This window comes from Trypanosoma brucei (genome assembly GCF_000002445.2).
Source record: "Trypanosoma brucei brucei TREU927 chromosome 11 chr11_scaffold01 genomic scaffold, whole genome shotgun sequence".
Classification (NCBI taxonomy): domain Eukaryota; phylum Euglenozoa; class Kinetoplastea; order Trypanosomatida; family Trypanosomatidae; genus Trypanosoma; species Trypanosoma brucei.
In genome coordinates this window covers 5,227,476-5,242,872 of record NT_165288.1, presented here as the reverse complement: position 1 = coordinate 5,242,872, position 15,397 = coordinate 5,227,476, and the positions used below count along the sequence as shown (strand labels likewise).

General features: G+C 44.7%; 1 protein-coding gene and 2 pseudogenes across 1 annotated transcript, besides 7 other annotated features; all 3 read left to right on the top strand.

The window, feature by feature from the left end:
- Positions 1 to 998: 998 nt before the first annotated feature.
- On the top strand, positions 999 to 2,468 carry Tb11.v4.0043 (annotated as a pseudogene).
- Positions 2,469 to 2,625: 157 nt separating this feature from the next.
- Positions 2,626 to 2,646: a sequence feature (AT_rich).
- A 127-nt stretch (positions 2,647 to 2,773) lies between these two features.
- Positions 2,774 to 2,798: a microsatellite.
- A 1,538-nt stretch (positions 2,799 to 4,336) lies between these two features.
- Positions 4,337 to 5,266, top strand: Tb11.v4.0042 (annotated as a pseudogene).
- Positions 5,266 to 5,500: a repeat region.
- Positions 5,266 to 10,521: a repeat region.
- Positions 10,276 to 10,521: a repeat region.
- A 2,012-nt stretch (positions 10,522 to 12,533) lies between these two features.
- Tb11.38.0007 (variant surface glycoprotein) lies at positions 12,534 to 13,982 on the top strand (the record flags this gene model as incomplete). Its single annotated transcript, XM_824705.1, has 1 exon — positions 12,534 to 13,982. The coding sequence occupies one exon, from the start codon at positions 12,534 to 12,536 to the stop codon at positions 13,980 to 13,982; it is 1,449 nt and encodes a 482-aa protein (XP_829798.1).
- Positions 13,983 to 14,345: 363 nt separating this feature from the next.
- Positions 14,346 to 14,394: a microsatellite.
- Positions 14,395 to 14,442: 48 nt separating this feature from the next.
- Positions 14,443 to 14,478: a microsatellite.
- Positions 14,479 to 15,397: the final 919 nt, after the last annotated feature.

The following is a 15,397-nucleotide window of genomic DNA, read 5'->3' as shown; positions in this document are numbered from 1 at the left end:
AAGCATTTGTGGAATCAACATAATATTGTCTGGAGGATAGTTTGATAACTAGAACTACCAATGAAGTTGTGGCGGGAGAAAAAAAGGAATAAAAACGTTGAATATTCTTGCAGTAGATCATGTATAAGAAGTACTTTTAGAAGTAAACAAAGTAGAAAAGTTTGTAATGATATACCACCACTTCAATGCTATCATAGAGGTAAAAAATTAAATGTATTCAATAATCTAGTGCTACACATTACATGCATTAGAAAAAACATTCAATTGAGCGAACAAAGAACTTACAACACTCAAGAAATTTGCGAATGGCGCCACAACTACCAAATTTAAGTGTAAAAAGGAAGAAAAGAAAGAACAATATTCCAAGGAATCCCAACCAAGATAGCGGATACATACAAAACAAAGGCGTTATATGGTAACAGAATCTGGATGTACCAGCGGCAAGTTGGCGACAAATAAAGTAGATCAGAAGCACCGACATCTGACTTCTTAGGTGAAAAAGTGTGGGGAATTTTCGCAGCATAGTGGTGACAATCTAAAAAGAGCAGAGAGAAATGTTATAGATATTGAAAGCCTAGGTTAAATTTAAATGTAGAATACTCTGCACAACTAACGCATCATTTTTTTTATTTTACCATGGAATTTAAATTGTACCTTAAAAAATATGGTGTACACTACAGAAGGACGAATACAAAGCACAAGAAATATAACGAAGACAATATTATACCAAGGTAGCGCAGTCAATGATATAGAAGCCGTGTAAGAACGCAAAATTTTTCTCGAGAGAAAGTAAATGCGAAACAACAACATGGGTAACTGTGCATTTTAATTAAACATTCAAGTATACGTCACAAAAAGACTAAATTTTGAATTCAAATCAATGGTGCTTTGTAACCGAAGGCGCGAAAATAAACAATTAATATAAGTCTCCTTATCTTGTACTTTAACATAACAAGCCTTGTCGCGAATCGTTAATAGATTGTCCTGCTTCACCTCTAAACCATTTACAGATATGCAATGAATCTCCTTATATTATAAAAGTTCAAAACAACAAGAAAAGACCAGGATAAATGCACATAATCGCCAGGATCATAGCTTTCACATATGTCGCAGTCCTGATGTGTACCCAACGATCAGCCACAACCGGGGCAGCTCTGAAGAAAGCAGCCTGGAATAAAATGTGCGCAACAGAAAAAGAGCTCAGAACGGTACCAGCAACGGCAGAACAAAAGCTAACAGAAGCACAGGGTACAATCGAAGCATTGGAAAACCCAGCCCTTAAGATGGCGGCTGTAGCGGGGGCACACGCAGACGCCGGAGAAGCTCTAATACTGGCGGCGCTGGCGGCGGAACTAAGGAGCGAGGCGCAGACAAAACTGCTGAACCTAAAAGAGCTTCGAAAAACAGCGCTCGAAGCAGCAGCGGTGGCGGCGGCCGTTTACGGCGGTGTATCCGAGTTCTTTACGCTAATGACTGCCGGGCAAAGTGGGACAATAAACGGCTGCCTAGCAGACACGGATGGATCCAACGTCATTAGCGGCAAAAGCGGCCTAGGCGATTGCCCGATAGACCAAGCAATAAGCCTAACAGACACTTCAGAAACACTAACCACAACTTTCACGGAGAACGGCATAAGCTCGCTAAAGGCAGCAGATGTCAAGGACGACTCAACAAACGCGAACAAGTGCGTACTTTTCCAAAACGCGCAGGCAGGAAACGACAGACTCTTCCAGCATGGCGCAGCTTTCTTGGCTGCAGGCGGCACACTCAGCGTCAGCACGGCGGCGACAACACTCAAAACAGGGCACGGGCAAAACATTAAGGCCAACTCAACAGCGACGGGGGCGGCGCTAATTAAGCAAGCGCACTCGGCAACACTCGAACTGCTAAAACATGCAACGACGGAAGCAGAGCACGTAGGAAAGAATAAAGCCAAGGAACTAGCATCCGACTCACATTTTGCCGCTACCGTAGTAAAAAAACTGAAGCTAATAGGCATGAAAGGGTCTGACAGCACGCTAGAAGCCTACGCCAAAAGCAAAATCAAAAGCCTTCTGGCCGATGGCGGCGAAAACTTCGGTTCCAAATGGCAAACCCTTATAGACACGCCAATATACGACGGCAAAAGCGAAGAAGTCAAAACAGAAAAGGCGTCGTCTATTACCTCCACAAAAGAGCTAATCCAATCGGTGTTGTACTACCAGATAGACCTCAAGACAAAATTTAAGCGTGCCAAAGAGGAACTCGAAAAGACACAAAACGATTACGAAAAGAAACCACAGAAACCAGAATGAAATGGCAAAGAAGAGGGAGAATGCGGCACCACTAAGGGTTTCGAATGGAATAAGACAGAAGAAAAGTGCAAACTCACAATAGCCGCACAAAAAGAGGCAAAAAAGCAAAACAGGAAATAGGAAAAGATGGCAAACCCACAAACACCACAGGAAGCAATTCTGTTTTAATAAATAAGGCTCCTCTTTTGCTTGCAGTTTTACTTCTCGCATAACATTTGTAGGATTTCCCTTCACTTGTAGAAAATTAAGAAAATTACTTAATTTTTGAGAATTTGCGGCAATTTCTAAAATTTGAAATATTCTAACACTTTTCGATGAAAGTGAGCAAATCTTTAAAAATTAATAATTAAAACACTGGTAAAAAGTGTATTATAGTGGGCTATGGGTGTAAATTAATAGGGTTATAAATATCAAAATGTTACCGTATTTTAATTTTGTTTATTTTATGGTTATTAGTTAAGGTTATAAAGGTAACGTAGTGATGATGATGATGATAATAATGATACGAGAGTGTTGTCAATGTGTAATTATTAATATATAATAGAAGTATTTGTGAACCATGGATTCAATGACAAAATAGAGGAGCACTTAAAACAATATAACTGTTCAATTGGAGGAAGTAAGTGAGATAGAAAGAGATATAAGATGCACAGGTTCATACATAAATGTGAAAATGACCATCACCATACACATGAAAATGATAAAGGTGAGAGTAAAGGGGAAACAAAGTCCAGTATACAAGTATAATGGAGTCGCTTTTCCATCCGCAGAAGCAACCGATAGGAGAGGAAAAATAAGGAAAGAAAATACAGGATGCACAGATCCGCAGAAAAGTACACAATGTTTCAGGAGTTGGCTGTGCTTCACGGTTAACACAGCAATAGCGAGATGCAACGACTGAGATGGTGCTGCCTGTAAACTTTAATGGGATTATAAATTCTAATGTCCAGCTGTAACTATGAGCAAACCCAAGCAGAAACATACGGCATAAACTAGATAAGTGTAGGGAAATGTCGAATTGTTTTTATTAGATACAGCAATAATGTCAACATTTTAGGCCAACTTTCAATATTATTTGGAGAAACGTTTTAAAAATAGAATTGCTATTAAATTACCGTGGGCAGTAAAATATAAAAATGAGGAAAATGCATAAAATACCGCGCGTATGAAACTACAGACCAACTTTATATGTGGTACTAAGAGCTGCTAGTAATACTCCACCGCCTCTATATTGGTATAACGGTGACACTTTAAGTACTTTAAAACAGTGGGGATTCCATATAAGCATAAGGGCCGACGAAGTCTAACTGAAGCAACAACGTATGAGGAAAAAGACGTAATAGTGCAATTCACACAAAAATTACAAAGTCTTAACCGCAAGCAGGCTTTTAAAAAATGAACCTAAAAAATACTGTATTGCGCATACAACCTAAACAAATACGTTATTTTGTCACCTTAGCTGACTATAGAGCCAAAAATTGAAAAAAAGTTATAAACAACAAGATTTGTAAATTTATATATGGAAATTTGTGCTGTTTTATAAAGAGGTTATGTATTGGGGTTGAAAAACTGGAGAGCTACGGCATAGATACAAATATATAGCGGTCCTATTGTAATAAAGATCTCAAAATATTCGCCTAAAAATAAGTTTTATTTACGAGGCCCACACACGTAGACACATTATTGGATCCTCTCAAGCTGAGATGATGGAGAAAGAACAAAGTAGTCTAAACAACCAATTTCAAACCTCAAAAGATTCAAGTTGAAGAACATAACACCAACAAACTCCGAATAGAAGTTGTCCTTCAATGGAGAAGTGTCTACCGCCGATAAATAATTGAGACAGAAAACAACAAACTTAGTAGACGCAGTGGCGTCCGATGTTGATGCACAGTCCAACAGCGTAAAGATCGAAAAGAAACAAAGTTATGGCATTGGTAAAATATTTATATGTAAATGTTGCACCATCCGTATACACATCCTAGGCGCTGCCAATGACTAAACTTACTTCTTCATACACTTTTTTTGATGAAATTTGAAGGTAGTAGCGGTGGATAAAAAGCTAGTCAATGCGCGCGGAAACCACAGGCTTTGTACTCTTTACTCTAACCGCCAAATTGGCGGCAGCACAACCGGCAAAGAGAACACTCACTGATGCTGTTAATACGCCGTGAAAGGAGATTGGATACCTACAGAAATTAAGCAGCGAATTTAGTACGCAAATCACAATGGCAGACAACAGGCTACCAGAGCTTTCAAATGACATCATACAACTTTCAACAGCAGCCACATTAGCTCAAGATGCCGAAACCAAAACAGAGTACGTGGCACTTTTTGCACTAACAACGGTGGCGGGCGCAAGAACAAGCACAGCAACTCAGCACAGGACTGAAAGCCCTGGAAAACGCGTTTCTAACCCTGAACTCCAGAATAGCACCACTTAAAATGGCCATCTACGCCACCGACAGAGCACAAGCCGTCATCTCAAACGGCAAATCAGGGACAGGGCAAGACAATTTACTAGCGGGCACAGAAAAAAATGCGACATTGCCGTTACATTCCAACAAACTGCAGCCAAAGACTACCAAGCAGATCTTACTAGCGGCCCCCACATAACGGCGGCAACATCGGAGCTAAAAAAATAGGAGTCATGAAGCTACATCCCGACGAGTTGTTTCAACTACCACAAATGAAACTCGATACGCGCGGCAAAGGCGACATCAGCACCTCCAGCAACAACGTCTTCGAAACTGGCGGGTGCCTCAATAGCGCCAAGAGCCTTGGGACGGCAAACGCAGGCTCGGTGTCCAGGAAGCCAAAGTAGCTTTTGCAGCCGAGGAGAGAGCATCAACATGCACGCAGCATATCAAGCAGACAAACCGTCCGCAAACCATGTTATACCGCCAAATGCTAACCACGGCGGAGGCAGTAGCAAATGAGTTATGCCAAGCTAAAGGGATAACAATAAAAATTTTTTTTTGGAATTTTCTCCCTGCCTTCGTGGGAGTTTCCCCTCACTGGCGCGGCCATCAGCCATCACCGTAGAGTCCTGAGATGCTATCGGTCTGGCGACTGTGGCAGAGTCTCCCTTTTTTATTCACCCTAACACACTCTCTATAACGTTTTGTTGTAGCTCCGCAGTTGAACGGAATACAGCAGATGGGGCAAGAAGCCCCCCACTCCGGACTCTCTCAAAGATGTCAATTACCAATCCTTCTGTTTTGATTTTTGTTATTCGTTTATTATTCTCTCCCCCTCTTTCTGTTTCTGTTGCTTGTTGACTGCATACCTCCTCTGTCTCTGAGGGTGTCTGGACTATTCCTGCGTCCGGTGCTTTTCCTGCTAGCTCCACACTCGGCAATAAGGGGGGAAGTTGCAGAAGGGAGAGTGGGTTGTATGACTGTTACATTAGGTGAGGACTTCACCTGCGGCCGGCTCCGTTCAACCGCAATGAGAAACTGCGCCAGCCTTTTAGAGAAACATACATCCTGCACACACACACCTTCTACCGCAAACCTGACACGTAACTCCTTCAAACCGGGACAGCTCATCAGGTGCAGTGACGTTTCTTCGCAGTCGCCGCGTTGGCTGGTAACAGCGCGCTCTACCTTCATACCGTGCATCTTCTTTTGATGTAGGGTGAGGCCAGTTTTGCTAGCACACTGCCTTCCGCATGTCGGGCACACCAAGATGGATGCGTTTGTATGCGGGGAATCAGTGGCACACAATTTTGTGCTTTTGCTGCATTTAAGCTCCACTCCCTCACCTTTGTGGAAAGCCTTACAGTGTCGGATGAGGGAGTCCCTGCAACTGAGCACTTTTTGGCACACACCACACTGCACCTCGCCCTTCCCCGGGACGTCAACGTTTCCCTCACGGGCACGCTTACGAGGGAATTGCACCAACACCACGGTACCGTCCTCCGTCACTATGCTCTTATGTTTGAATTTCTTGTGTAGTGACAGGGAAGAACGTGTACCGAAGCTCGGCTCGCACAGGTCACATTGAAACGGCAGCTTCCGTGTATCCTGAGGGGCTAGCGCTGCTGGGGCTCTACCATCTCCTTGCAATGAGTCTTCGTTCTCTCGACCCCTTTTCACGCGGCAACTACCGCTGCCTATGCCATGTATTGTTCTAAGGTGGTGTAATAGTCGGCCTGGCACTGCGAATTTGGAGGTACAGAGGGTACAATGAAGCAGCTGCAGTCTCATCGGGACTCGTGTGCTCGATGGTAGAGGAACGATCGCCACCACTGGAGGGGACTCCGGGGGGATGTCCACTGCAGGTGTTGCATCGCCGTATTTGATCCTCCTGAGGGCATCAGCTCGCACAAAGCCGTGTTTGTTTACCATGTGCGTTACAGAACTCGAGCGGCATTGGTATGTGGCATCACACTCCGTACATTTGGTCGGTTCGGAGGTTCTCTGAAGAGTGCGTGTCGCAACAGTTGGGGGCATTCGTATTGTTGGCCCTATCGCTGCATGTTGCGGGTTACACCATCGGCACTGTGGAGGCACACTCGGGTTGATCTTTCGCAACATCCATCCATAGTGTCTTGAAGATCCAACCCGAAAGCGTGCCAGTGCCGTTTCTTCCTCCCTCGTCAGTTCTTCTTTCTTAGGTTTTGTTGGAAAGTGGTTGCCCGTGATACCAAACCTATGAGTGTTCTCATAGACTTCTTCCGACCTAAGCACTCGCTTCGCATAAGCAATGATGTCGGGGATCCATGTATTTCGCAACTGTGGTAAATCAGCGGCCTTTTTGGCCATGTCATCGCAAACCTCATTCCGTTTCACGCCACAATGGCCAAACACAAATTGCAGTCGGATACGTATCTTCCTTCTCTGAACTTGAAGCAGAAGCCTCCATAGTCGTCTTAGAATTGGGTCCGTTACGGCTAGGGGGCCTGTCTGCAGTTCTGTTAACATTGACAGCGAGTCAGAGAAGATGGACAACCTGCTCGTTGTGCTTCTGTATGCCGGAAGCCATTTCAGCAGCCGTTGCAGTCCTATCTCTAATGCTACGCATTCCGCTCTGTAACTGCATGAGAGTTCCCCTGCTCCAGTTTTGGGTGCGCAAATCAGCGTGTTGTTTCTATAGAGCAGGGCAGTTGCTCCGGACTTCTCACCGAGGGACACGCATCCATCAGTCCACAATTCGTAGTGCTCTCGCCGCTGTGGCTCCTTCCCCCTCCGTGCAAAATGCCGTGCAATCCACTTTTCGGAAGCCTCGCTTTTGACATCGTCAGGGTCATCAGCGCACACAGGCTTTATCTGCGTGTGAAATAGCGGTCGGCAGCTGTGGCGGAGCGTCGATGTCTCTAGTGGTTGCTCGCGTGGCTCAATGCGGAGGTGGGGGTAGGACAGCATGATGCGGGAATGTAAGACTCTGACTGGGTGTTTGCTGTGGTATACTTCTTCAGCACTGCGCCGCAAACATCCGCCTCGTGACTCACACATCAGCATGAATTTCATGCTGCGCACAAGAGTGGTCGTCTTGAGTGGCAGGAGGTTTGCTTCCAGCAGAGAGTCCTCTTTGCGCGTCCCATGTGGTATGCCGGCTATGATGCGACTGGCTTTGTGTTGTGCTGATGCAAGGAGGTCGCGACTTCGTTCCGAAGCGTCCCAGTACCATACCTCAATGCCATACATGGTGTGTGCCTGTACGAGTGCTAGATAAAAAGCTCTCAGTACTTGTCGTCTTAGCCCCCATGTAGAAGCTGAGATGGCTGCTATCTGCAGTAGTCTGAAATCCATCTTGCGTCTCGTTTTGGCCGCATGTGTTGCCATCCCTTGCAGACTCTGGAATGTTACTCCTAGAAGCTTCGGTGTCCTGTCAGCTCCTATTCTTTCGCCGTCCAGTTGTAATGTAAGGGGGTGACGCTCTATACACCCGAAGAGTGTGCACTTTGTTTTCGCTACGTTGACAGACATGAAGTACTCTTTTGACCACCGTAACACCACGTTTAGACCGCATTGTAGTGTGTGGTTGATGACATCCCTCTCTGTGTGCCTCGCAAGTAGCGTCAGGTCGTCTGCAAAGAATCCGTGCTGCAGTAACGGCACTTCTGCAAGGCGTTGGCTCAACGAGTTCATGACAATAATGAACATGATTGGGCCAAGGACAGTTCCTTGTGGCACTCCTCGCTCAAATGTTCTGCTTCTGGAAAGCTTCTCCTTGAATCTCACTCTGCCAGTTCGGTTACTCAGAAATGATACGCACCACTTCACAATGTGGGGTGATACCTTCATTCTGTGCATTTCCCTCGCAATTTTGTCGTGGTCTACTGTATCGAATGCCTTCTCGTAGTCGACAAATACAGCACCCGTACGAGATTGGTGCGTGGGGAGGCAGAGGGCAGCGTGGACGTGCAGGAGTTGTTCGAGCGTTGAGCATCCGGGGCGAAAGCCTGATTGCTGCGGCGTCAGCTGGGACTCAACAGTGTCTCTAAGCCTCGCGGCAATTATGCGCTCCATGACTTTGCAGAGACAGCTCGTGAGCGTCACTGGCCTGTAAGAATCGAGGTCCTCCGCCTTTTTTCCGGCCTTCAGGATGGGGATGATAACACCAGTCTTCCATGCAGGCGGCACGACTCCCGTTCGTAGGCTCTCATTGAATAGCCTCAGAACAACATTCAACGCTGTTCTACCGAGATGTTGTAGTGCCTCGTTGTATAAGCAATTAGGTCCGGCTGTGGATCCACTCGGAAGTTGTTTGATCGATTTCCGTAGTTCAGCCATCGTGATGGGACTGAACTCACTCGCTATCGTCTTTATTGGTGCCGGTGGGTGTGAGTCGGGGTGCCTTTTTGCGCGGGACGAGTACAGTTTAATGAACCTCTCAGCTTGACAGTAGTCCGTGATGGCCGCGTTATCAACAAGTACCGCCGGTGTGGTTAGTGGTCGTGGCGGATATACCTTCTTGACAATGTGCCAACTGCAGCGGTCTGACACCGCAAGTCTGGAGCATAGCGTGCTCCATTTCTTCTTTGTGGTACGGTCCAGGATCTGCTTACGCGTGGCTACCAACTTTTCCCTTCGGTGGGAGGGTCCGCATCCAGCGATCTCTTCATCGAGTTTCGCGAGCTCAGGTGTCCAATGTGGTGCCGTTGCTCTGCAGCCACGGGGGACGGAGACCTTCGTCGCAATGCGGATGGCGAAGCTCAATTTCTGTTCCAGGGTGTTGACGTTCTTCTCTCTATTAATTTTCCTGCAGAGCTCGTCAACCTTGAGACGGATATTCCTCCAGTCAGCTTTTAGCCATGCGTACATGGGCTTTCGAAGCCGCGGGCAACTCAGTGCATCTGTGTCGTCTCCAACGATAACGTCGAAAAATATGTGATGGTGATCGCTATCGGGAGAATACAGCGATGTCCACGTGTACACTGTGCAATTCCTTGACAGTGTCACATCAGGGGTGGACTCCCCGTGGTGGCGCGCGTACCTGGTGCACTCACCAGTGTTGCAGACCAGAAACTAATTGTCAATGCACCACTGTGTGAGGGTTTCACCCCTTGTATTTGGTGGGCTCGCGCGATCCCATGCCAACGCGTGTGCGTTAGCGTCTGCACCGATGAGCTGGGCACCGTCAGTTGTCAGAAGCGTATCTAGGTCAGTTGCCGTGAAGGTGTGTTTTGGTGGGATGTATGCCGACGTGACAGTCAGCGCCGTTCCACGTGCAAGGTGAATTGTTGCATGCACTTGTTCAATGCGACCAACAACGGCCATACCGGTCTCGACTGGTAGGTCCCCCCTCACTAGTATTGATACACCACCTCCTTTGAAGTTACGAGCTATTCCGTGATGTTGGTAGCCAGCAACGCTAAAGCAAGCCGCCTCTCCAGGCGTCATCCTTGTCTCGCTCAACAGACAAAAGGCGATCCGCTCATCAACAAGGGTTTTGTGGTGTGCTAATCTCTTTTCTTGAGATAGCCCGGCGCAGTTCCACTGCATCCCGCGCAACGATGGGCCGGGATTCTCTTCCACATCACCGGACAGCAGCATCTTAGTGCGGATGATACTGCTGATGGCACGCTGGCACGTGCCCAGGGACCGACAAATGAAAAACGGTGTCCCAGCAAGACGCTGCTGATCCCTGTGCTGTATGATGCCGTAGCCGGAGCACAGCAGTGTTCCCCATGAAAGGAACGCTGCTGGCTCTTGGCTTCCACAGATGATACGGGGTACTGGACCCTGGCACCACGTTGAGGTGGCCGGCATCGCCAGGGGGTTGGATTGAAGGCAAGCGCCAGGATTCCAGTTTCCTGGTCCATAAGAAATTGTTTCTGAGTATGGATGCTACTTTTGTGGCCTTGGTGTTTTAAAGTTAATGAAAATTTTTATAATATTCTCAAATTTGCTATTTTCAGAGAAATTTATAAAAATTCTAAAATGTGAAGTACTTTAACATTTTTTAATGAAAATGTAAAAATTTGTAAATGAGTAAGAAAGTGGCTTAAAGCTACAAAGTAAGAGGGTATGAAAATTGAGCACTATTATAAACTAGTTTATTTTGTTTTTTTATGGATATCAGTAATAGTTATGATAATGAAAATAATAATAATAGGAGAGTGTCGTGTGCGTGTATATACTATTATTATAGTGTCAGTGCTGTTGCAGCACGACTGGAAAATCTTTTTCAAGGTGCAGATTGATGACCATCGTGGCCACCATATTCCAGCGAAGAGGAAGAAATGCATTTATGAACGCCATGACACATGACATAAGGCTGTTGGAATCAGCCTTCGAGAACGAGCCACTGCCGACTAAAACCCTCTTAAGTGAATATTATTTTCAACCCAGTTCTCCAGTACATGGCGACCATGATTCACACGTTGGTCTAAAGGGACGGTCTCCAGTGCAGCCCGCTATCCCTTCCTATATCCACTGTGGCATATCACCCTGTAAATTCACCACTAGCTATACGGCTAATGGCGTGTATACGACTTCGATGGGTTCCCCCTGGACAGAGTACTCAAAAGCGGAACATGAAGTAGAAACTTATTAGCGGATTCATTTGCACTGCATACATATAAATATGTTCAACATCCACAAGTGCACTTGCGCTGGAACAACAGATATCACTTACTGTGGCTGATATGCCAGTGTTCATGTGATAACAGTTAGCTTCCGCAGAAAATTAAATTTTTTTCTGTACTAAACTCTGGCACTACAATGAGGATGCTACCACTAACTACGGGGATATTAAGTGTTCTAAATACAAGTGTTAAAAGGTATATTTTTAGAGTTAAATGTGGAGACTATTTGCGTTAAACTGCGTGTTTTTTGGCAACTTCTCCAACAAACACAGCACTCAAAACAGCGCTCAAAACTTAGAGAATAAAACTAACAGTGGAACACGTAGGCGCTTCGAAATTGGATTATAAAAAATTACAGCAGAATTTTAAAAAGAGGATAAGATAGAATCGGATAGAATGACCAACGGCATTTTCGACTTTAGATGGCAATGAAACGAAACAAACAGAGAACGTCACGGAGAGACAGACTCCCAGCATAACGCGGTGGCAATGTCGATTCGAAGCTAAAAAAACAGCAAATAAAACCCGTGGAAAAGACGTGACTATAAACTTTCTAAAACCTCCGCTACCTCGGCGGTACGCGCTCCATCAGGCCGACAAGACCATTAATAATGCAGCGACTCCCGTCGCCCGTCATCATATTTACCAAAATAAACGACCGAAAAGACCTTGCTCAGCATCTTTTTACTAGATCAAGCGCGGAGAAGCGGTTGAAATCCAATCAAAAGCAAACAGACATCAATAAGCAATACCGCCCCACGGAACGTAACTGTAGTTAAGCCAAAATTGTTTTGTTAGAGGATATTGCAACAACTCAACTCACGACGCAAGATCACCTTGGAACAAAACAATTTTTTTTTTGGAAGTCAGGTGGTGAAGATCCAGCGGAAACTGCACTGAATACTTGTTGAGGCGGCAACAACGGCACCTGTATGCACTGCACTGCACTGTTTCACAGACCGTGACTGCATCCAGCGGTGGCAGTGCATAACGACGACCACTGCTGTGCGTGAAGTTGACGACAGAGGAACCGAAAAAAACAAACTGAATCAGACCATTACAAACCAAACAGTCAGTGAGCAAAAGAACTCACCTGACAAACGGCAGTACGAAAGTTGCTGCACAAGCGATGGCGACTTGACAACAAAAAACAAAGCAACGAACTCTGCCCTCTAAAATTATATCACTAGGAAGAAGCAACGATGCTGCAACGCGCAAGCGACAACCGAAGTGTGCCAAAAGCCTTACTAATAGCCACAGCGGTGGCACAACTAATTATAAGACACGGCAGCGCAGAAAGCACCCAAGAAGCCAAACAGGGAGATGCCTGCAGTGCCGCGGTTTACATAATGCAGCTAGCAAATTCGATAGACGAACAACGGAGCGAACTCATCAACGAAATATCAAAAGCCAACGCAGACCTGCTTCAACTAGAAACGGCACTAGCACTGCCTCAATGGAACACGAAACCAACTGCGTTGACCCCGCTGATAGGCCTAGTACTAGCGGAGCAGCAGAAGCTGATTTCAAGACTCGCAACATGCAACAAAGCGGCGGCCGACGCGGCACGCTCAGCCAATATCCAAGCAGGCAGAAACTGGGCAGTGGCAGAACTAGCAGAAATTACAACGGCTTCGTCTGCAGGAACGGCAGCAAGCACGTTAAGCGCCGGCGGAAAGGTACAAGATACGGCGACATTCGAGACAATACACGGAGATACGTGCACTAACAAAGAAGCCGGCAGCATAGCAAAAGCAGCAACGGGTGTAGCCATATCAGCACTCAAGACGCTAACCCTCTTCAAACTAAAAGAACACTCGACACCTGGCAACCGGCAGATTTGCCTAGGGCACTGCGACGGCCAGGGGAAAGCGTGCACGGCACAAGCGGCAAGGCACAAAACCAAGACTCAAAGCAAGAAATTTCTCGAAGAAGACACAAGAGACACGATCGATATGCAAGCATCAGCCCACAGCCAACCAGAGAAGGCAAGCGAGGAAGAAAACGGGAAAACGTATCTCAAAGCCCACAAGCGCCACCTTAACTGGCGTCTATACAACTTCAACCTAAACAAGCCCTGCAAAGCAACGTACACAAGCCTAGACAAAGCGGCCACGACACAAACGAATGAGCCACTACGGCGCAGTGTACTAGCAGTCGTAAAAGGCCCGAACGAAAAATACGACACGGACAGCAAAGAGCAGCAGAAAGTAATCAATACCTTTATCGAATCAAACTACGGCAAAGAAGAAAGCGACTTTAAAGAAAAGGTATGGAATAAAATAAGAGAACCTGATTTTTCTTGCAGTATAGGAAGCAAAGACTTCAAAGGCAAGATTACCGCTATCACAACTAGTGATCATATAACAATAGCAATTGGAGCAAGTGGATATACAGCTCCAACAAGCAAAGAGTGCAAAGAAACATCCCTACAAGCTAAACCAACACCAGAAAAATGCCAAGAAGAAACAGAAAAAAGTAAATGTACAGCAGATAAAGATTGCGAACACAGCGATGGCAAATGCAAACTTAAAGAGGGAGTGAAAGCGGAAAATGATGCCAAACCTACAAATACCACAGGAAACAACTCATTTGTCATTAATGAGGCCCCTCTTTTGCTTGCGGATTTGTTTATATTGCTAGGTTTCTAAGTGATTATTGTTTAATTTAAGGAAAACTATGAAATTTTAAATTTTTGAGAAAAGTTTCTAGATTTTACAGAAATATGATATAGTTAAACATTTTTTATTGTTTAAATCGGTACAAATGAGTAAAATATGTTAAAAGTGACGCATTGATGTAAAGAAATAAGATGAAAGGATAAAATGTGTGCCATTATGATTTTCTCTATTTTTTTATTTTCTTCTTCAATGGATATTAGCTAGATTCAAAATAATAATAGTAATAGCAGTATAATAAGGATAGAGAGGGTCGCTATACTTATATAAACAACAATAACGTCTAAAATTATCGTGCTTGTGGGGCTGTGTTCTAGGTGCGTGTATACTAATTTGATAATAAGAGCAGTAATAATAATAATGATAACGATAATAATGATAATAACAGGAGAGTGTTGTGAGTCTGCATATACGAATATTATAATGAGAGCAGTAATAATAATAATGATAACGATAATAATAATAATAACAGGAGAGTGTTGTGAGTATGTATATACGAATATTATAATAAGAGTTATGCTAAATGCTAAACGCACTGTTGAAATAGTAAAAGTTAAATAAATGAAATGGGGAAATGAGAGTAAGTGAGTGGGATTGACAGACAATAAGGAGAAAGTGGTGGTGTAATATGCGCAGCTTTAACCACAGAAATGACAATAGACATCATTATATACAAAGAGATGACAGAGAGAACATTCTGAAAAGACGTAATGCAGTGCCCTGGATAGATGGACTCGCTATATGATCTGCAGATTCAACAGAATAAGACAAGGGACAAAAATGCGAAATTAAATGAAAGAGCACCTAAAAATACAGTGAGTAACAGGGGGAAAAGATATAAAGGGAGCCAGTTATGTCACGTATTTAAAGGAAAAAGAATAAATTATACTGCAGAAATGATGACGTCTACTGTAGCTTTTTTTTGATGGTGGACATTCCGCTATACATTAATGACAAAAATCAGCAATATTTATGTAGAAGCGTCATGCATTTATTTTCTGTGTGAACGCTGGCATAACTAGAGGATTTCAATAGATTATGCTGATAAGTTCGTTATAATTTTATTAAACTGCGTAAATTAGGAATTGAAGTGCGGCAACTTTCAAAGGAATATAATTCAGTGAGCATACTACACACAGTCAAACGAGACATTCTAGAGGTTCATCAAGGCAATTGTCCTAATGGTTCTGTTACTCGCAGTGAAAGCTCTTCATTTCCGCACAACTTATTGTCGAACAGCTTGGAAAAAACAAAACCTAGAATAAAGAACAGCAGATATGGTAGCCACTGCTTCAACCAGCGGAGTCACCGCCGGCAGACTGCTGCGAAAACAGGAGTTCAATAGCTGATCAATGTGGCGTTGAACTGGAACAAAATGGGGGTTCCCT